At 37.7% G+C, this 19,418-nt stretch overlaps 6 protein-coding genes and 2 non-coding genes across 13 annotated transcripts; 5 read left to right on the forward strand and 3 right to left on the reverse strand.

The window, feature by feature from the left end:
- Positions 1-1,435: 1,435 nt before the first annotated feature.
- Positions 1,436-1,509, reverse strand: LOC111830262. Its single transcript, XR_002833646.1, has one exon. It is a non-coding gene; the product is annotated as a small nucleolar RNA snoR120 (small nucleolar RNA).
- A 38-nt stretch (positions 1,510-1,547) lies between these two features.
- On the reverse strand, positions 1,548-1,653 carry LOC111830307. The gene has a single exon (XR_002833691.1). It is a non-coding gene; the product is annotated as a small nucleolar RNA Z266 (small nucleolar RNA).
- Positions 1,654-2,666: 1,013 nt separating this feature from the next.
- On the forward strand, positions 2,667-4,362 carry LOC17884404 (sucrose transport protein SUC8). Of its 2 annotated transcripts, XM_006286578.1 has the most exons (3): positions 2,667-3,905; positions 4,015-4,078; positions 4,193-4,362. In XM_006286578.1, the coding sequence occupies exons 1-3, from the start codon at positions 2,667-2,669 to the stop codon at positions 4,360-4,362; spliced, it is 1,473 nt and encodes a 490-aa protein (XP_006286640.1). The 2 variants fall into 2 exon arrangements, with proteins under 2 accessions (XP_006286640.1, XP_023637261.1); XM_023781493.1 differs by lacking the exon at positions 4,193-4,362 and having other exon boundaries at positions 2,757-3,905; positions 4,026-4,061.
- A 680-nt stretch (positions 4,363-5,042) lies between these two features.
- Positions 5,043-7,751, forward strand: LOC17882105 (mitochondrial fission protein ELM1). 4 transcript variants are annotated; one of them, XM_023780869.1, is made up of 11 exons: positions 5,043-5,264; positions 5,373-5,493; positions 5,633-5,702; positions 5,884-5,980; positions 6,205-6,354; positions 6,446-6,572; positions 6,667-6,779; positions 6,854-6,917; positions 6,988-7,081; positions 7,162-7,270; positions 7,383-7,751. In XM_023780869.1, exons 1-11 carry the CDS (start codon positions 5,088-5,090, stop codon positions 7,470-7,472), a joined length of 1,212 nt encoding a protein of 403 aa, XP_023636637.1. In that variant the 5' UTR covers positions 5,043-5,087; the 3' UTR covers positions 7,473-7,751. The 4 variants fall into 4 exon arrangements, with proteins under 4 accessions (XP_023636637.1, XP_023636638.1, XP_023636639.1 ...); XM_023780870.1 differs by having other exon boundaries at positions 5,047-5,264; positions 7,021-7,081; positions 7,412-7,751; XM_023780871.1 differs by having other exon boundaries at positions 5,047-5,264; positions 6,515-6,572; positions 7,412-7,751.
- Positions 7,752-8,023: 272 nt separating this feature from the next.
- LOC17883858 (casparian strip membrane protein 4) lies at positions 8,024-9,052 on the forward strand. The gene is made up of 3 exons (XM_006289783.2): positions 8,024-8,353; positions 8,442-8,565; positions 8,653-9,052. The coding sequence occupies exons 1-3, from the start codon at positions 8,085-8,087 to the stop codon at positions 8,866-8,868; spliced, it is 609 nt and encodes a 202-aa protein (XP_006289845.1). The 5' UTR covers positions 8,024-8,084; the 3' UTR covers positions 8,869-9,052.
- Positions 9,053-9,193: 141 nt separating this feature from the next.
- Positions 9,194-10,355, forward strand: LOC17881875 (small RNA-binding protein 11, chloroplastic). Its single transcript, XM_006288745.2, has 4 exons — positions 9,194-9,348; positions 9,713-9,781; positions 9,903-10,009; positions 10,101-10,355. The coding sequence occupies exons 1-4, from the start codon at positions 9,231-9,233 to the stop codon at positions 10,239-10,241; spliced, it is 435 nt and encodes a 144-aa protein (XP_006288807.2). The 5' UTR covers positions 9,194-9,230; the 3' UTR covers positions 10,242-10,355.
- A 146-nt stretch (positions 10,356-10,501) lies between these two features.
- LOC17883680 lies at positions 10,502-16,713 on the forward strand. Of its 2 annotated transcripts, none has more exons than XM_023780205.1 (18): positions 10,502-10,912; positions 11,344-11,821; positions 11,943-12,034; positions 12,311-12,475; positions 12,578-12,971; positions 13,256-13,374; positions 13,457-13,529; positions 13,609-13,835; positions 13,921-13,965; positions 14,143-14,218; positions 14,347-14,538; positions 14,727-14,830; positions 14,943-15,009; positions 15,190-15,339; positions 15,787-15,909; positions 16,041-16,211; positions 16,438-16,497; positions 16,576-16,713. In XM_023780205.1, exons 1-18 carry the CDS (start codon positions 10,872-10,874, stop codon positions 16,690-16,692), a joined length of 2,694 nt encoding a protein of 897 aa, XP_023635973.1. In that variant the 5' UTR covers positions 10,502-10,871; the 3' UTR covers positions 16,693-16,713. The 2 variants fall into 2 exon arrangements, with proteins under 2 accessions (XP_023635973.1, XP_006287027.1); XM_006286965.2 differs by having other exon boundaries at positions 11,347-11,821.
- On the reverse strand, positions 16,709-18,491 carry LOC17882918 (protein trichome birefringence-like 9). Its single transcript, XM_006289771.2, has 4 exons — positions 18,130-18,491; positions 17,396-17,785; positions 17,149-17,307; positions 16,709-17,061 (listed from the first exon to the last, which is right to left on the reverse strand). The coding sequence occupies exons 1-4, from the start codon at positions 18,486-18,488 to the stop codon at positions 16,734-16,736; spliced, it is 1,236 nt and encodes a 411-aa protein (XP_006289833.2). The 5' UTR covers positions 18,489-18,491; the 3' UTR covers positions 16,709-16,733.
- Positions 18,492-19,418: the final 927 nt, after the last annotated feature.

Consider the following 19,418-nt stretch of genomic DNA (forward strand, 5'->3'; position numbering starts at 1 on the left):
TGGTACTGTATATCTGTTTTGGGCTTCTTTTATTTTTGTGTTTTGGTTTCGGTTTCGGTTTCGGTTTCGGTTCACTTGTATTTGTATTTTTATTTTAAAAATTATATATAATTATTTTATTTAATAATTTATATATTTTTCCTTTGAATGCAATGTTTCCTTTTATTAACGAGAATAAAAAAAAAATACCACAGTAATTTGTAAACATCATTGTGTGTTTGTAAATTGTAATATACGGCGTTTTGCAATAAGAATATGTGTATGCTGTTTGTAAATAAGTATACACTAACATAGAGAGGGTTTGGTCTTCATAAATGTTAGACTTGGGCTTCACCAGGAAAAGTCCCAATATCGCAAGCCCGTTAAGTGAAAAAAGAAAGCCAATTAAGCGTGGGCCTACGGAGGAAGCTTCGGCCCGTTACCAAGAAGCGGAGGAGAACGAGGAGGAAGTTGAGAGAAAAGCGGAAGGCAACGTGCGGAGGTCTCGTTAGTAGTTGTAGGAGATTAGATGTATAAATAAATTGTAGATCTCCTGACTCTAGATTCATTCATTCGCTTGTAAACAAAACATACTGTATATCATATAATAGCAAATCCATTTCTGGTACTGATCTCGATATTTTTGATTGCCTAATTCAGAGAAACTAGCCCTTGTCCCCTAAATCCTTTATTCTTGCCGTTTAAGATTAATTGGTGGTTTCTTGCACCCAGCCACCAACAATAAGCAAACTAACACAAAGTCATACTTTGTTTCAAATCGGCTTAATCAGTAAACAAACCCATTTTTCTCACTCTTCAAATTGAAGGCCATGATATCTCACCTGGTATAAGAATTAAGAGTTCTAACAGTATAAAAACGAATCCCAAAAGAACAATTTACGGTTAACACTACTTCATGGCAATTGTTGGGTTTAAGATCAATGATTCTTCACAATTCTAAATTATGCTATTTTGATGATGTTTAAGTTCAATTTTTCTAAAAGATTTAGCTTAAGAGCAACACAATAGCTAAAGGGTGATCTAAATTGAACCATAATAGAAATGAATGATCTTACGAGATTAGTTGATCATAAGATAATTACAAAATGAAGATCTCGTGTTTGGTACAACTTGATAATTTGTTTAGTACATTATTTTATATATATTCAGTTTTCCTTATCGTCCAAAGTTAAGGAATTTATCTCCAGCTATAATCAAAGTGGGCTAATCTCATATTGTAGAAATACATTCAAGTTCAAATCTCAATAACTGGTTCTCAAAATATACTAATTCATTTTCAATAAAAAGGCTAATAATTGTATTCATTAAATATCACATTATCGTTTCAGTTCCCAAGTTTCCGAACCAGACCTGAATGGAATAGATTATGAGTGGAAAAAAAACAAACAAACAATCAAAAGCCAACCAAAAATCCAACAAGGTTAAAATAAAATGGTGGAATCAGAATATCAATAAGCAAAAAATTGGATCATAATTTTATCACGGTTGAGTTATATGTTCCTCATATTCCACCATTCAAACAAAACTCAAAAAACAATGATTTTGAAAAGCGGCGATGTCAGAAATCTGAATATGCCTCAAACAGTTTTAAGCTCATAATAAGGAAATTACCCCTCATTCGCACATCTAATTGATTCATCATTCTCGCCTTTTCATTTTACAAAATCCATCCAAAAACAAAAATGTATCCTAACCCGATATAAAGCACGAGATACTATAAACACAAATTCATAAATCTGAGAATCCCCAAACGCTTATGATCTCTATCAGATAAAAGAGATTTGAACACTTATATCTGAAGAGTCAACGAGAGAGAACCTCGTGCTATATATAAATTCAAGAAGGACAATGGCGGATTTGTTATTAGGAGAACCCTAATGAAACAAACCCTTAATTAAATTCTATTTTGCGCAACTATGACTCGACACGCTTCCATTGAGAGTTTGTGGAAGGCGATCTTAAGGGCTGCGCAAGATACGAAACACACTCAAAAGATACAAAGAAGAAGACGACTGAAAGAAACAAAACCCTAATTTTAAGAATTGGGATAAGTAGAGAAGACGCATTATATAGTGGGAGACTTGTGTTTATTATTACCCTAATCCAAGGAGGCTCATATTCACCTCTATTGACCCATTGGACTTTAGGCCCGTTTTGTTTTAGGCGTTATTGATTACAACATGTTTACAGGCCCAAATTTTATTTCGATATATTTATTTCCTTTTCTTGATCAGATTTTCCATTTTTACCTGTTTTTTTCTTGTGAAACAAGGAAAAAGGTAATACGTACCTGTAATTAATGCGGTTAAATCCAAACAGAACATTTTAAAAATGGAAAATGTACAAAACAAATTTGACGAGAAATGGAAAACAAGAACATTTTACAGAAACAGGATATTGAAAACAAAATCTGTCACGTACTAAATTAAATGAAGAATAGATAAGATAATAAACTGATTTCGGCTATATTAACGTTAATCTTGTCACTATTGCAATAATCCAATAAGGATATATGCATTGTAGCCTTAGTATAAAATATTGAGTTCCCTAAACAATTGAAACACAGAATCGAAAATCATTTGACGAGAGACAAACATCTTTTTCCTCTTCTTTCACCTTTAATCTTGTCATCATCTCCTCCATCACCCTCTAAAGATAAGGTGAAGATGAGTGACCTCCAAGAGAAAAACCCTTCAAAGGCTGTGGAGAAACAGTCTTCTTCGTCGGATGTAGATGGGCCATCGCCGTTGAGAAAGATGATATCAGTGGCTTCAATCGCTGCTGGTATACAATTCGGTTGGGCTCTTCAGCTGTCTCTGCTAACTCCGTACGTGCAACTTCTCGGAGTTCCACACAAATGGTCATCTTTTATTTGGCTTTGTGGTCCTGTCTCCGGCCTCCTTGTCCAACCAACTGTTGGTTACTATAGTGATCGATGCCGGTCAAGGTTCGGTCGTCGCCGTCCTTTCATCGCCACCGGTGCCTTTCTTGTTGCCATTGCTGTTTTCTTAATCGGATACGCTGCTGATATTGGCCACATCTTGGGAGACAAACTCGACGACCATGTAAAGGGCAAAGCCGTTGTTATCTTCGCTCTTGGATTCTGGATCCTTGACGTGGCTAACAACACTCTCCAAGGACCCTGCCGAGCTTTCCTCGGGGATTTGGCAGCCGGAGACGCTAGGAAAACGCGTACCGCAAACGCAGCTTTCTCGTTTTTCATGGCCGTTGGAAACGTTTTGGGATACGCAGCTGGATCGTACACTCACCTCCACAAGATATTTCCTTTCACAATCACTAAAGCATGTGACCTCTATTGCGCAAATCTAAAGAGTTGTTTCTTCCTCTCCATCACTCTCCTCCTCGTCTTCACCATCATATCTCTTTGGTACGTGGAAGAAAAACAATGGTCACCAAATGAAGACTCTGAAGAAGGAAAGAAAACTCCCTTCTTCGGCGAGATCTTTGGAGCCTTCAAGGTGATGAAACGTCCAATGTGGATGCTACTCATCGTCACGTCTTTGAACTGGATCGCTTGGTTCCCTTTTCTTTTATTCGATACTGACTGGATGGGTCGTGAAATTTACGGTGGAAGCTCAGAAGGAGATGACAAGATGAAGAAACTTTACAACCAAGGAGTCCACGTTGGTGCATTGGGATTGATGCTTAACTCAATCGTTCTTGGGTTCTTTTCGCTTGGTATTGAAGGTACCAGTAGGAAAATTGGAGCTAAAAGACTTTGGGGAGCTGTGAATATCATCCTTGCCGTGTGTTTGGCAATGACGGTTTTGGTTACTAAAAAGGCTGAGGAACACCGCAGAAACGTTGGTGCAATGGCACTTCCCACTGATGACATCAAAGCTGGAGCATTGACGCTCTTTGCCCTCCTTGGAATTCCTCTAGCCGTAAGTCCACAACAACTTGTTTATTATCCATTATTATTGGTACTATTATTATCCATTTTTATTTCTTATACTGTTAACATTGTTAATCCGGGTTTTGTATTTTTTATAGATTACTTTCAGTATTCCATTTGCACTGGCTTCCATAATTTCAAGTAGCACCGGCGCGGGCCAAGGTAAATTTACTCTCTTTTCTTTTGTAAAGAATGAAAATAAATAAACGATTCTTTTGTAACATATATATCGAAGTATCAAATTAATAAGATTTTTTTTATTATTCATTTCTACAGGACTCTCTCTAGGAGTTTTAAATATGGCAATCGTGATTCCACAAATGATTGTATCGTTTGGAGTTGGTCCTATTGATGCATTGTTTGGAGGTGGAAATTTACCAGGATTTGTGGTCGGAGCAATTGCAGCTGCTATTAGCAGTGTTGTAGCATTTACCGTTTTACCTTAATTTTATATTTGTGTTGTTTGTTATATATATATGCCATGTCTAATATTAATTGTGACATGTGTCCTATATATATAACTCTCTGCATTAAGATATATTTATAAAGTTCTGGTTTTTTAAATTTTCATTTTTGTTTTGTTTTGTTCAAGTTTTAAATATATGTCCATGGATATCATAAAAAACTGAAAGTATAAAAGAAATCAATAAAATTGTATTAAAAGATTCATAAAAGAATATTGTTTTTCTAAACTGTAATTTCACTAATTTGGACCCTTTTATTCTTTTATGAATTGAACTCATGTATCCTCTTACACTTGTCTCCTCCAATTTACCAAAAAAAAAAAAAGTATCCTCTTACACTAAAATCTAGAAACTATGAAACATACAAACATCATCAATATTGATTATACTAGTAAAATTATAATCATTTTATATATACAAATTATACAATCACAAGTGATATATTACAAGTGAGGTGATTGGTAGATTGATTATTGCTAAAATAGCAGAAGAGGGTTTTAGACAACTTATTATATGAAATTATAAATCTTTTTTTACCTGATATATTTCACTAGGCTAATTCATTCCCTTTTCCGGTTCAAATTGGTCTTTGGTTTATTCCAAATTCAATTTCGGTTTGGTCTAGTCAGTTAGAGTGTGTCTCGGTCTTCTTCTTCTTCACTGCGTTTTTCCCAAATCTCTCTGAATTGTCGTCACTCAAACTGTAAATGTTACGAACACAGCCACCGGAACCGGTCGTCAACGGTTTATCGGACGATCGACATGGAAGTGTTTTTGGCGCGGTGAAACGAGCTATTGTGATCGGAAACGGCTGCGCCGGCGCGGAGAATCAGTGCATCGGCCTTATTCGATCCTTAGGCCTCTTCGATCGCCACCTCTATTATGTAAGCTCCGTTCACAACACTCATCTTTTTCAGTGTTCTTCTCTAGGTGAATCGAAATGTATCAGTATTCGATTTTTAATGCGTCCGAGTTTGTGTTTTTCTGTTCAGAGTGTCACTAGGCCAAAAGGTGGAATCAATAGATACCTTCAATGGCTTCCTATATTTCTCTACAAAAGAATTCATCGTTTTATCAGCAGTATCTGTGCCGGATTCTCCATAAACGCTATTGGTAGGACCTTTATTGAATGCTACTGCGATTCACACTTTGAAAATATGTTGTTTCAAGTTGTGTTATCATTCGATTTGAGTGAAACTAAGACATAGTAAGAGAATTTTGGCAGTAACTTGTTTCTTAAAAATGGTTGCAGGAATCATGGATGATCTTGATGTAGCTGATGCGAAGCAGATTGCTACTATGGCTCGTAGTACGTTTGATAAGTATAGTTTTTTTCTTATCAAATTTCCATCTGCTTGATTTGTATTTCAGAACTGTAGTTTATTCCTCTTTTTATCTAAGCGAAAACATGTTTATTGATTTGATCTTGAATTAGCTCAGTCGTTGTCTACTTAAGTTTGTATTGATTGAACATTTATGATCACATTTTTGGCCTTATGATAGGTATGGAGCGTTGTTAGTGGTGGCATCTGGTAGTGATACTATATCTGTTGCAAGCTCCATAAGACGACTAGCTATGGAAAATGTCTTTGTTGTCCAGGTTAAGTCTGTTCCTTGATAAAACCCAAAGTTCTATGGCATTTTTGTTTTGTTTTGTTGTGTATGATGGTTTTAGCAGATCTTTCCATTGGACGGATATCTGAAATTTCAAATCTTGGCCTCATAGTCATTGTTTTCTCGTTGTTTTAACTTGTTATTTTTTTTTATTTTTTTTTGTGTGTGGTTGCATTACCAGATCTCGTTAGTTATCCATTGTTTTTCCAGGTGCAACATCCAAGGTCACGTCTCGAGAGATTTGATCTAGTGATCACACCTCGTCATGATTATTATCTTTTAACACCTGAAGGGAAGAGGCAGATTCCTTTCTTTCTTCGGCCATGGGTAACTCCACGTGAACCTCCAGGTAGAAATGTGGTATGTGTCTTTTTTAATGTTTATCAAAAGAACTCGACGGCAAGGAATTGCTATTTAGTTGCTGGTAACAAGCTTGATTCGTGAAATCTAGTTTCTCACTACTGGAGCTCTTCATAACATTGACGCTTCTACTCTGAGAAATGCTAGTTTGGAATGGCAGGACGAGTTTGCTTCACTGTCAAAACCTTTGGTTGTAGTTAATATTGGAGGACCTACAAGTAAATATTGTGTATCTTCTTATTTTATGTAGTCTATTGAGTTGTATTTATACCTGCAATTAACCTTTCCACGTTTTTTGTTAATTTGGTGTAGGAAACTGTTTGTATGGTGTTGATCTTTCGAAGAATTTGTGTGCCATGCTTCAGAGTATCCTCTGGAGCTGTGGAAGCCTAAGAATATCTTTCTCAAGAAGAACACCGAAGAAGGTAAGTAAGAGTATCTGTAGAATATCATGATTGTGTGGACCGGATGGTCATCATATCTACTCATCTTTCAACAGGTTGCAGACATTATAACTAGAGAACTGAGCTCTAACTCTAAGGTCTACATTTGGGATGGAAAAGGTGAACGGATTTTGTAAATCCCAACTTGTCCTTAGCAGAGTTTGATACTTTCTATTCTTCCATTTCTCAGACCCTAATCCGCATTTGGGACATCTTGCTTTAGCCGATACTTTTGTCATAACTGCTGACTCTATAAGTATGTTGAGTGAGGCATGTAGTACCGGGTATGGTTAAGACAACAACAACAACCTTTCCTTTTTTCCAGTCTTTAAATGATAGTATTAAAATCTCATTCTCAACACAGGAAACCCATTTATGTTGTGGGGGCTGAACGGTGTACATGGAAATTTTCTGACTTCCAGAAGACTCTCCATGAAAGAGGGGCTGTTCGACCATTAACCGGCAAAGAAGATGTAATTCGAATAACTCTATTGCAGTCTGTTTTTTTTTCAACATGATAGCTATAATCCGTGACACCCTTCTCTCTCTCTCTCTTTTTTTTTTCTTGGTGAATCCTGACATTAGCTTGTATGGATTTCACTTTATATGACAAGATGCGTGAGAAGTGGAGCTACTGTCCTCTTAACGATAATGCAGAAGCTGCGAGGCGCGTGATTCAAGATCTGGCAAAGCGTGGCTGGAAAATTGAGACATGACCCTTCTTTGAGTTCTTTCCCTCCACAAGTTTTCTAGCGTAGCTAAATTTTTACCATAGAATACAGTTATTTTTTTCCTCGGTGGAAGCTTAGTGCGCTAGTCGAACTCAAAGTCATATACTTAGCTCATTGTTTGGATTACTAGCGATTGAATTTTGTTAGTTCTTTTTGTTTTATCCGTTTGGATGTATTTGGATCTACTGATTAGTTGGAATAAAGTTTGAAAACTTTTTACATATATGATCTGGGTGCACCAGCAACTGATAAGAGACTTGACTTAGGCATATATGATCTGCTGATCCAATTATTATTAATTTTTTAATTACTTGTTGACTTGTATAATTTTGTTGCCAACTCCACAACTTGGGGGAAAAACAAAACAACAACTACTCTTTCTCTACTCCATTGATAATTTGATACTATTAACAAAGTCCACCACCAAAACCTAAACCCTATAAAAACCCTAACTCTAGTTCCATCACTTACACAAGAGCAAGAGCATCCATCCAATACCATTCCCCCAAAACAAATCCTTGAAGAAGATTTTTTTCAAAAGTCAAAAAGAGAAAAGATGAAGAGTGACTCGATAGCCGTTGATGTCCCTGCAGAGTCGAGCTCAGCCATCAAAGGCAAAGCTCCTCTGCTAGGTTTAGCCAGAGACCACACAGGCTCAGGAGGTTACAAGAGAGGTCTCTCCATTTTCGATTTCCTTCTCCGTTTAGCTGCCATTGTAGCTGCCTTAGTTGCTGCAGCCACGATGGGGACTAGTGATGAGACTCTCCCTTTCTTCACTCAGTTTTTACAGTTCGAAGCTAGCTACGATGATCTTCCAACTTTCCAGTATGATACATACTGTTCTCTCCTTCTCCCTTCATCCCTTGACCCTTGTGTACTAAGTTATCTAACTTTCTATCCTCTCTATGTTCAGATTCTTTGTGATTGCCATTGCAATAGTCGCAGCTTACCTTGTCCTGTCTCTTCCCTTCTCAGTCGTCACGATTGTTCGTCCTCTAGCCGTCGCTCCAAGACTCCTTTTGCTTGTTCTTGACACTGTACTCATCTTCCTCAGTTCTCAAACTCTTGACGCAATAATTACAAAAATATTCAATAACTCTTTGTTTTCTTGTTGATGTGTACAGGCGGCTCTGGCTCTGGACACAGCTGCTGCTTCTGCAGCGGCGGCTATAGTGTATTTGGCACACAATGGGAATACGAACACAAACTGGCTTCCAATATGCCAACAATTTGGAGATTTCTGTCAGAAAACGAGCGGAGCTGTCGTCTCTGCTTTTGCCTCTGTCACGTTTTTAGCCATCCTTATCGTCATCTCCGGTGTCTCTCTTAAACGACCCTGACTCGACAATGCAGATTCTCTGGGTGAAAGAATAAACATTGTGCGAAGGGTTTAACTTTTTGTGGAATGTTTATTATATGGAAGAAGCTTATATTTTGTATTTCTGTGATCTTGGCGACTCTCTATACTGTGTTTTGTATTGATCTTTGGAAAGATTGAAAATTAATGGAAGTTAATTGAAGATTTGTTCGTTAGGTTGGTAAAGTCAACAAACAAAGTCAACCATCAAAAAATAAATTAAATAAATTATTTCAAATAATATAACAATCCTTTTCCTTCTCCAATATGGACCGGGCCAGGCCCATAATGCACAACGTGTTTATTCGTGATCATTCCAACAGTCCTCTCGTGACATCAAGTTCAATGGCGGCGCTCGCAAGGATCGGTGGCCGGCACCTGAAATCCGCCGGCTTAATTAACTCCTCCGCCTCGTGTTTCTTCACTCAACGCCGTGGAGTTGCGTCCAAGCTCTTTGTTGGCGGTAATACTTATATTTATGTTGCGGTTTGATCAGCACAATCCAAAATCAAAGTTGATTTGTAGGTTCTAGAAATTGGACTATTGGAGGTTTAAGATTTACTGGCGCCGTCGCTCTAGAAACTTACTTGTTTTGTATAAGAGTCTTACTAATGGTGTTATAAGTCTTAAAAGCCTCTCTTGTGTACTGTGATGTTTCTTGTGTTCACATTTTGGTTTCGAGCCTCGCTGGTTTGTAGCAAATCTGAGTACGGTTTGGACCTGATGTTTACTACTTTCTGAACTTTGTGGCTCTTTCTTGTATTTTGATTGTGAAATTACAATCTCCAATAATGTTTAACTCTGAACTATATAAAACCTGTTTCCAGGTTTATCGTTTTACACCACAGAGCAAGGATTATCTGAGGCATTTTCCAAATGTGGTCAAGTTGTTGAAGGTAATATATATATATACTATACAATATACATCATTGTTCGGATCAGATGAATATCGATCCCGTACTTTAGCTGCGTTTTTGTATCTGTGAGTGTTTGAGATGTTCTCTGTTTCTGTCACAGCACAAATAGTAATGGATAGAGTCTCCGACAGATCCAAAGGTTTCGGCTTTGTGACCTTTGCTTCGAGTGATGAAGCTCAGAAAGCTTTGATGGAGTTCAACGGACAGGTAAAACGATAATGGTGTATGTCTTATAATGCTTTCCACTTGCAAAAACTAGTTCTCTTGGTAACAAAAACATAAGAAGAGTTTCTTTCAGCAATTAAACGGCCGTGTGATATTCGTTGACTACGCAAAGCCGAAGCAAATTCTTGGTGGTGGCGGCTTTCCAATAGCTAGAGGACCGCCTGAGCCAGCGGTAGTAGCTGTTCCAACGACTGATACATCTAAAAGCGACTAACAGAATCGGAAATAGCAATATAATGGATACTTCTTCTAGTGTTTTTGGATTCTACTTGTGATATGATGAGCAAGCTTCGATATTATTAGGCTTTCTAACTTGCTCTTCTCTTAATCATTCGCTCACCAGTCACCAAATTGCGTGCAATCAAAGCATAAGGAATTAACTTTTCATATAAATCATGGATTTGAATTATTACAAACTAGTATGGTCCAATGTTGAATGGTCATATAAATGAAGAAATATTTTGGATTGAAGAGATAAATAATATTCAGATGCCTTTAATCGATGATGAGAGGTGGTGAGAAACGGTAGTCTTACAGTGAGAAGCAGAGAAGGTGTATACGTGGCACAGTATAAATGGATAAATATTGGAAACGGAGAAGTCCGTTCGTTTGAGTGAACTTTGGGAGCTCCACGTCTACTGGATAAAGAACCAGGTCCTGCCACGTCATCATCTCCTTCTCCCTCCCCCAAAACTTGAGCATCATCAATTTGAGAGCATCATCAGCGATTTTTCGTTTTTCGTTTTTCATTTTCCCTTCTCCTGTCTCGTCGTATCCTTCTCAAACCAAAATTTGTAGAATATATTACCGAAGCTGATCTTTTTGTGTGAAGCTTTCATGGTAGATGGCAGTTAAGCTACATCGGCCGGGTCTTGTATCGTCAAGGTATACCCAATAGCTCACATTTGTCTCGAGAATATTCGATTTTATTTTAGTGTAAATGAAAATTGTCCGAGTTGAGTTTCCTTTTTGGTTGATTTTTGCTCCTTTGCCGTGAAAGTCTGGTTTACCGGAGATTATCCGGTGAAAAAGACGAAACTTTAAACTTAATTTAGAATTAGAGGAGCTTGAAGAGAGCATGAAGGTGTTGAAAACAAGTGTATTTTGCACTTCCTCTGAGAAGTTTAATGGTTGTGTACGAGTCTTGGCGGTAATTTATGGTAGAGATTAGGTCGCTTCTTGGTTCAAATAACAAAGTGGATGAAATAAATTATGTCTAAGAGATATTGAGCTGAGCTTTCTATGCACAGTTACAATCTGTTACGACACTCTTTTGATTTTATTGCCTTCTTATTTCATTAATCTTGCCTTTGTAGTAGCTCTTCAAACCCTTGTCTTTCGCGGATGTCCATTGGAACCTTTATTTCCTGCAGAAGAGTGGTACAATTGGATTATATATCAAACTACCGGAGCCGATTGTTTGTGACTTATGATGTTCTGGAAAGTAAGAACTGCATTCTTCATAGGAGATTGTTTGGAAACAAGAAGATGAGTTGGTATAAATCGCGGAGGACTATGCAGCCTTTTCTCCTTGCATCTGCTGAGGACGGAGTGGCTGTTAATGGGAACTCCCAGTCAAGACCCAGCGATGATGTTGAGGAGATGAGGGCCAAACTCAGTGGATCTTTAAAAGATGAATACAGCTGCGGTGAACTCATTCAGTCTTTACATGATGCTGCCAGAACTTTTGAGCTGGCACTTAAAGAGAAGATTTCATCATCCAGATTACCTTGGTTTTCAGCAGCCTGGTTGGGAGTCGATAAAAATGCATGGGTTAAGACATTCTCTTATCAGGTCTGTACCATTTTAGTTTCCTATGATTATGAAAACTTTATTTAAAACCACGGCCAGAATAAAAAGTTATCTTACCATTGTGCATTTGGCTTACACTAAGTACTCTGTTCGTCATGCTCAGGCGTCCGTGTATTGCTTACTACAAGCTGCAAATGAGGTTTCATCAAGAGGAAACAATAGAGACGATGATCTTAATGTCTTTATGCAAAGGAGGTACTGCATGACTTATCTAAGGCCTGAGAACTATGGCATGCAGCGTTACTGGATTGTCAACATTTTGTTGTGTTCTTAATCTAGTAGAATTTTTTGGTTCTTTGTCTTGGAAAGAGAATCCAACAAAATATTATAGAGGTTGAGATATATTGCCCACAGTCTTTGAAATAGTTTCGTTTCACCAACATTGAAATCTTTCTAAACTAAAGTTGCTGTCTAATTATAGTCCTATTTTGCTGCTTCATGGTTCTTAATTTATAAAATCACATCATGCAGTTTATCACGCCAAGCTGCTCCTCTTGATAGTATGATGCGGGATAAACTATCATCTAGTCATCCTGAAGCGAATGAGTGGTTTTGGTCTGAGCAAGTTCCTTCGGTGGTGACATCTTTTGTGAATTGTTTTGAGGGGGACCAACGATTTGTTTCTGCTACTTCTGTGTATGTCATTTCTTTTGACTCTCTTTGTATCACTACATTCTGTAATCACTCGTTTGACTGTGAGGTTTTTGGAAAGTGATGATGCTTTATGGTTTTTTTCAGCTATCTCAAAGGCAAGACCTCAGCTGCAAGCAAAGAGATTGAGGTGTCACTTCTCATGCTTGTCCTGAATTGCATCGCAGCAGTCACAAAACTTGGCCCAACAAAACTTTCATGCCCGCCCTTCTTTTCTATGATTCCAGATACTACAGGGAGATTGATGGACAAATTTGTTGACTTTGTTCCACTCCCTCAGGCCTATCATTCTATGAAAAGCCTCGGTCTACGCAGAGAATTTCTTGTTCATTTTGGACCTCGGGCAGCGGCATGCAGGGTGAAAAGTGACTGCGGTACAGATGAGGTTATCTTCTGGGTTGATCTTATACAAAACCAACTGCTGAGGGCTATTGATCGGGAGAAAATATGGTCTAGGTTAACAACGTCTGAAAGTATAGAGGTAATGAATAGACTGCAAAAACATATAGCAGCTTTTAGAATCTCTAAGCAGTATGGAGATGAGCTTGTTTTTTTTTATCTGAAAATAATAAAGAATTATGTTCTTATATTTCTTTTGGACTAAAAAGAATTATGTTCAAGGGAACGTAATTGGTTGTCTGCATTTATTAGGGACAGCCAATTCTATACTGATTTGTTGGAATGTCATTTGCTGTACCTTTGTCTCATAAGTTCAGCTTTGAATATAAGAACATAGCCGAAACAAATATTGGTGATGCCTTGCAGGTCTTGGAAAGAGATTTAGCTATTTTTGGATTCTTCATTGCCTTAGGCAGGAGCACCCAGTCTTTTTTAGCTGCAAACGGTTTTAATTCCCTGGAGAATCCTGTGGAAGACCTTGTTAGGTGACTCATTGATTTTCTTCTGCTTGCTTTCCATACTCATTCGTACACCCTATCACTTAAACTTGCTATCTTCTTTATTCAGGCACTTCATTGGAGGAAGTCTCCTACAATATCCTCAGCTTTCAGCCATCAGTTCTTACCAGCTGTATGTAGAGGTAGGCTTAAGTCTTACCATCACTTGTGAAAATTTCTTTTAACCATTTTGAAATCTTATTATGGAACTTTATAGCGTAGGTTGTCTGTGAAGAACTAGATTGGATTCCCTTCTATCCAACTAGAAAGGACTCCCAGCCTGCCGAACATTCACATGGGCATAAAAGCAAACCACAAGGGCCACCTAATTATGATGCTCTTCCCCAGATATTGAATGTTTGCTCTTATTGGCTACAGAGCTTTATTAAGTACAGCAAATGGCCTGAGAATCCTTCTAATGTGAAGGCAGCTAAATTCTTATCCAAGGGGTATATATAACATGTTTATATGGTAAATTGACTAAAAAGAAGAAGTAATTGGCGATCATATTGATTTTCATTCTCAATGTTTTAGGCACAACAAGTTAATCCAGTGCAAGGAGGAACTGGGAATATCAAGGTAATATAATGAAGAGTGATAAATTGTGTAGAAAGAAGCTTTGTGTATCCATCCGTGGAATGCCGTACATATCTATCTCTGTCCACTTCGATTTTTGCATCATATGTTATGGAGCATACCTTTTTAGATAACAATCAAGTAATTTGGCTGTGTGTGATTGGATAATGTGCGATGCAGTTTGGCAATAACAGAAGCGGGTTTTATTGACATGAATGCACCGTCGACTGTTAGAGGGTCAAGCTCATTCGATAAGGTTTGTAATTAATGAGTTAGTCGTCAAAACATATTCACTCGACCGAACACTGTTTAAGCCAGGTTTTTGGCTAAGAACTCCGTTGACTATCAGATGATCTATAGATACTAACAACATTTATTTCTCAGGCTCTGGAGAGTGTAGATGAAGCTCTCGTGAGACTGGAGAGCTTGTTACAGAAGTTGCATGCATCAAGCTCATCTTCTGGAAAGGAACAAATAAAAGCCGCATGCTCTGACCTAGAAAAAATAAGGAAGCTTAAGAAAGAGGCTGAATTTTTAGAGGCGTCTTTCAGAGCCAAAGCAGCTTCCCTGCAAGAGGTTTTCAGTTGTTCTTACGGATTTTTCCTTTGATACGTATATCTTAGTGTTCACGCTTAGTTTGGTACTGTCCACAGCATACCCCTATCCTCAATGGGTGCTTACAATATGAGAATCAAAGAATTGCACAATGCATTTGGTTTCCTTAAACGTGTGTGAAAGACTAAAACCTCATATGGTTCATACAGGATGGTGGTGATAGTGAGTCTCAGGAGTATTCTGAGGAAGAAAGCCAGTATCCAAAAGCAAAAAACTCAAAGAATTCAACAAATTCTGTAGATCAAGACACAAGGTATATTGCTTGTTCTGTTAGTTAATACTTTCTTCTGTGTTTTTGGATATAATTGTAGTTCCTCTTTGTTATCCTCTGGCTGTGGAAACTTATTTGTTTGTTTGGCTATTAGTAAGGATCGTGGATTCTGGGGGTTCTTTGAGCGCAGTCCAAGAAGGAAGCCTAGCCCCGAGTCATTGGTATGCTTCATTTTATCTTTCTTTTTGATAAGCGTGTCTCTGATCTTAGATTGTTGGGGATGTTTCTGCTTAGTATTCTGTTGTTTTTTAGTCACTTACTAGGTATTTCTAATTTGTTTTCACTCAGTGAAGAGATGTCATGTTTAATTCAAACGTTTCAATATTTTTTACAATATGCAGGCAGATAACTATTTTGAGAAATCCAAAGAAAATGTAGATCGTGTGGATTCCAAACCCAATGAGATCTATCGGTTCGAACTTCTAAGGAATGAACTAATAGAGCTGGAGAAGCGTGTCCAAGGAAGTACAGATGAATCGGTAAATGAAGAGGTTAGTAATTATTTCAAACATAGAAAAAACAGACGCTGCTGCAAGATGTTTAGTTTGTTATTACACATAAGAGTAAAATATTTGAAGTGAAAACGTCAGTTTCAGTATTTGCTCAATTTTTAAACAAGTACATATAACTAAAAGGAAAGTGAATGAATCATGTATTCATGTCTGGATTAACTTATAAACGGAGGTTGCCTATGGTCTTGTGAGATCTGATCCTATCGTTAAAACGGTGGTTTGATTTACTCCTTTTTCCCTATTTCAGTCATATTGCCATCAAGTTCATGGATGAATTAGTGCAATGATAATTGTGCTCTCTTATATTTTTCATGGTTTTAGTTATTTGCATGTATGTCTCAGATGATGAACTCTCTAAGTTAGTTGTAATATTTTTCTCCTTTTCTATGTTTCACGAGTACAAGCTCTTATCTCTTTCTTCTGCAGGGAACAACCTCTGAAGATCCTCCTAAATCAAGCAGTAGTATGAAAGGTGTGCAGTTGGTACAGAACTCAAAGAAAGAAAATGTCATTGAGAAAACTCTTGACCAACTTAAAGAAACCAGTACGGTATGAATGTCATTCCAAGCCTTATGGCATATGTTTAGCCTTGAGAAAATAAGCCTTTTCTAATCAGCCTTGTTCCTTCGATATTCATGACTTACTTACTAACACTGCACTTCACCGGGATATTCTGACAGGACGTGTGGCAAGGTACTCAGCTCCTTGCGTTTGATTCAGCTGCTGCTGTGGAGCTCCTTAGGAGATCTGTGGTAGGAGATGAATTAACAGAGAAAGAAAAGAAAGCCCTGCGCAGAACCATGACTGACTTAGCATCAGTTGTTCCCATTGGTGTTCTCATGCTTCTTCCTGTGAGTAAAAATTAACCTTATCAAATTTCCCAATATCATATCTCTATTCGCATGGTTGTTCATCCTCATAAAAGTTGTTTCTGTTCACCACAACGTTATACTGATCTATGTTGATGGTTTCTTTTTGTTCAAAACCCTATAAAACCAATCAGTTACATTTACCATTAACATTTACAATATGTCTGAGTCTATGAACTAATCCAATGTTTATGCTTATGTCTAACAGGTCACAGCAGTTGGTCACGCGGCTATGCTTGCTGCGATACAGAGATATGTGCCAGGCTTGGTAATACTTTTTGTGTATTTGCTTCTGTACATTCTTCCATCTCTTCCATTCAACTTAATAAAAATATGTTTTATTCAGATACCTTCGACCTATGGAGCTGAAAGGTTGAACCTGTTGAGACAGCTTGAGAAGGTCAAACAAATGCAAACAAATGAAACGGAGCCTGAAGAAGGCGTAGATGAAACAGAATCATGACTAGATGAAGAAACAAAAGAATCAGCCTATACCTCAAAAATTCACTTTGTTCTATAGTTCATTGACAATAGTTGTGCATAGAGGATCTCATTCCATGTGTCAGGTACACCGGGTAGGCACCAGTGGCTACAGTCTTGAGGAGCATCAACAGGAGTGCCTTTCTCTCGATACCGAGAAGGATGGCCATCTTTCCTGAACTCTGTCAGATATGAAATGTTCAGAAATTTAACCTTACTATGTCGATATCTCATGTCTTCAATTACTCTATAGATATATTCATTGTGGCTCGCATCAGGTTCCATCTTTCTTTTATCAGTCTCAGGCTCCATCTCTGCATCACATAGACCACCCAAATTCCATGTCCCATTTCTGCAACCACCAAGGATTCTTTACTTTAAAAACCCTGGTCTTTAAATACCATAATATAACAACTTTTGTTTGATCATATAGCCTGACCTATAGTGCACGGGAGAGTAACTTCTGAAGAAGACATGACTCTTGTGTGGATCAAGTCTCTTTAAGACCCATGACTTCCATGTCTTCAAAGACTTCCCAAATGCCTCCATTACTCCCATTGTCTTGTTCACTTTCCTTCCCTCCTCAAAATAGCATCCTCTGCACACACAAAAGAAAGCACAAATCCAGTTAAAGGAGGAGAAATATCAGAAATCTGATCATATAAGAGCTGCGGGATTTTTCATACGTCAACACAGTTTTCTCTTCGTTCCACCAGTGCCCTGTGTTGAAAACCAGAACATCTGCCCCAACCCATCTTTTTGATTGCCAGTTGAATTCGTCTACTCTCACTGTGGTTTTGATCTCTTTCGGCGATTTATCCGGTGGCCGGCCAATCACGACAAGAAACGGTGTTCTGTGATACTCAACAGTGAGGTTTTGTCGAGGGAATCGCATCGACAGGAATCCCTTGTGTTTGGTAATGGGGTTCCCATTTTCTTCGTAGATTTCAGATTTATTAGGTATCGCTTGTGAGAGCATGCACATAAGAGATTCCCACTGGTTTCTTCCGATGGAATCTCCGACGAACACAATCCTCCCATTCCTACTCCTCTCCAGAAAGTCACTTGCGTTAAATCTAATATCATTCAATAGCCCACACACAAAAACAATGATCATTAAATTTGTCACATATGTTTCTTTTTGTAATGAATCTTTGACTCTACTACAAAAGAAACAAAAATCAATTGCGAACTGAGAGCTAGGTAAACGAGAGGAAAGCTTTCTTTCTTTTGTCAGAAGAAAGTGAATCAAACCCTATTCTCTTTACTGTTTACTAAACTTGTTGGCTGTTGCAACTCCAACGCCTTTGCAATATATGGAATCAATCTAACTTAAGGTCTAAGCAAGAAATACTGCATATTCTAGTTTATAAGAAAAAAAGTAGGCTAATGACGTGACTGACACAACAATGTAACATACCGTGGAAGATTGCAGCCGTGTGGTTGCCATCGCCACTGGAGGTAACCAGAATCTTTTCTTCCATTCTTGCGACAACGAAAACCAGAATCAAGAAAGCGACACTCTTCTCCGTATAATAATCCATTAGCAGATGATGACGACGTTGTTCGACGAACCCATCTTCCATTAGAGTAATCGCACTCCTTCGTCAGGGTTTGTGACGACGACGACGACAAGAACCCGAGACGAAGAAAAGGCAAGACGTCGACGACGACGACGCTCGAGAATATGAAAAGGCTAAGTAGAAAGAGGCTGACGTAGACATGTTTCTTGATCTTGAAGAGGTAGGGGAATGAGCAGAGAGAAAAGAGTTGATCCATGTTGTGTGTGATCTCTTCTTTATCTCTTTGAACAAGTCTTCTTCTTTTTTCTGTTAACGAGAGACGTCTCAAAGCAAGGCTATGACTATATAATATAGATTCGTTGTTTTTCTTAAATTATATTTAAAAATCATATTCGAAAACAAATAAAGACAAAAACATTACTTAATTTTGATATCATGGTGGAAGCTTCCTTGACCCAACGTTCGTCTTCACTCTTCACATCTTCCGGATTGTGATTAGCGACGACGTCACGTCTAACTAATGCTCACAAATTATTGTTACTACCACCATCACATAGATTGGTAATGTTTTTTACTAAATTTTCTACGTTGACAACATAATTTGGCAATGCACATATAATGTATAAAAAAACATTATATGTGCATTACAAATCTTGAGAATCCTATTTACGTTTTCTTACGCTAGATTTCTGTTTAAGTTTATAAATTTGGCATTTTTTACATATTAAATTGGAAGTTGTAGTATAAACTACGCGTGAGAGAACATAACTAAATAATAGTTACCAAGTTAGAAAAAATGAACGTCGACATCTTATGGCTATCGATGTCCTTGTCACAGTTTTGTGAAATCGTTTGTTTGTCGAACGTGTGATCAAGCTGCTAGCTAGTAGCTACACCTTTTTATTCTAAGTGTCAAGTGTACGTGTATAATACATGGTGTAATACATTTCATTATAGGGATATCATAATAATTGGCTACAAATATATAATTATGTTAGTTTGGTACTCATTCATTTGGTAGAGACAATGATTTGAGCAAAATATATATCGTACTCAAAACTAAAATATGCTCTTTGAAAGTGAATCTTATCAACTTAATTAATAGGTAGTAACGATATTTAACAAAATGGTAGGGTTTGATGTTACGATCTATATTGTGTGTATGTACTGCGTGTTCCAAGTTATG

The sequence above is a fragment of the Capsella rubella genome, unplaced genomic scaffold (genome assembly GCF_000375325.1).
Source record: "Capsella rubella cultivar Monte Gargano unplaced genomic scaffold, Caprub1_0 scaffold_6, whole genome shotgun sequence".
NCBI classification, from domain to species: domain Eukaryota; kingdom Viridiplantae; phylum Streptophyta; class Magnoliopsida; order Brassicales; family Brassicaceae; genus Capsella; species Capsella rubella.

What these genes read in the sequence shown, in the direction of transcription:
- LOC17884404 (XM_006286578.1), top strand. Translation starts at nt 2,667, where the DNA reads ATGAGTGACCTCCAAGAGAAAAACCCTTCAAAGGCTGTGGAGAAACAG. An exon ending in TCCTTGGAATTCCTCTAGCC is followed by an intron (nt 3,906 to 4,014) that starts GTAAGTCCACAA and finishes TATTTTTTATAG; the next exon opens with ATTACTTTCAGTATTCCATT. An exon ending in TAGCACCGGCGCGGGCCAAG is followed by an intron (nt 4,079 to 4,192) that starts GTAAATTTACTC and finishes TCATTTCTACAG; the next exon opens with GACTCTCTCTAGGAGTTTTA.
- LOC17883858 (XM_006289783.2), top strand. Translation starts at nt 8,085, where the DNA reads ATGAAGAGTGACTCGATAGCCGTTGATGTCCCTGCAGAGTCGAGCTCA. An exon ending in GATGATCTTCCAACTTTCCA is followed by an intron (nt 8,354 to 8,441) that starts GTATGATACATA and finishes CTCTATGTTCAG; the next exon opens with ATTCTTTGTGATTGCCATTG. An exon ending in TTTTGCTTGTTCTTGACACT is followed by an intron (nt 8,566 to 8,652) that starts GTACTCATCTTC and finishes TGATGTGTACAG; the next exon opens with GCGGCTCTGGCTCTGGACAC.
- LOC17883680 (XM_023780205.1), top strand. Translation starts at nt 10,872, where the DNA reads ATGGCAGTTAAGCTACATCGGCCGGGTCTTGTATCGTCAAG. An exon ending in TTAAGACATTCTCTTATCAG is followed by an intron (nt 11,822 to 11,942) that starts GTCTGTACCATT and finishes CGTCATGCTCAG; the next exon opens with GCGTCCGTGTATTGCTTACT. An exon ending in AACTTAAAGAAACCAGTACG is followed by an intron (nt 15,910 to 16,040) that starts GTATGAATGTCA and finishes ATATTCTGACAG; the next exon opens with GACGTGTGGCAAGGTACTCA.
- LOC17881875 (XM_006288745.2), top strand. Translation starts at nt 9,231, where the DNA reads ATGGCGGCGCTCGCAAGGATCGGTGGCCGGCACCTGAAATCCGCCGGC. An exon ending in GTCCAAGCTCTTTGTTGGCG is followed by an intron (nt 9,349 to 9,712) that starts GTAATACTTATA and finishes ACCTGTTTCCAG; the next exon opens with GTTTATCGTTTTACACCACA. An exon ending in TGATGGAGTTCAACGGACAG is followed by an intron (nt 10,010 to 10,100) that starts GTAAAACGATAA and finishes AGTTTCTTTCAG; the next exon opens with CAATTAAACGGCCGTGTGAT.
- LOC17882105 (XM_006286660.2), top strand. Translation starts at nt 5,088, where the DNA reads ATGTTACGAACACAGCCACCGGAACCGGTCGTCAACGGTTTATCGGAC. An exon ending in TAATATTGGAGGACCTACAA is followed by an intron (nt 6,573 to 6,666) that starts GTAAATATTGTG and finishes AATTTGGTGTAG; the next exon opens with GAAACTGTTTGTATGGTGTT. An exon ending in CTACATTTGGGATGGAAAAG is followed by an intron (nt 6,918 to 6,987) that starts GTGAACGGATTT and finishes TCCATTTCTCAG; the next exon opens with ACCCTAATCCGCATTTGGGA.
- LOC17882918 (XM_006289771.2), bottom strand. Translation starts at nt 18,488, where the DNA reads ATGGATCAACTCTTTTCTCTCTGCTCATTCCCCTACCTCTTCAAGATC. An exon ending in CACGGCTGCAATCTTCCACG is followed by an intron (nt 17,786 to 18,129) that starts GTATGTTACATT and finishes GAATGATATTAG; the next exon opens with ATTTAACGCAAGTGACTTTC. An exon ending in TACTCTCCCGTGCACTATAG is followed by an intron (nt 17,062 to 17,148) that starts GTCAGGCTATAT and finishes TGGTGGTTGCAG; the next exon opens with AAATGGGACATGGAATTTGG.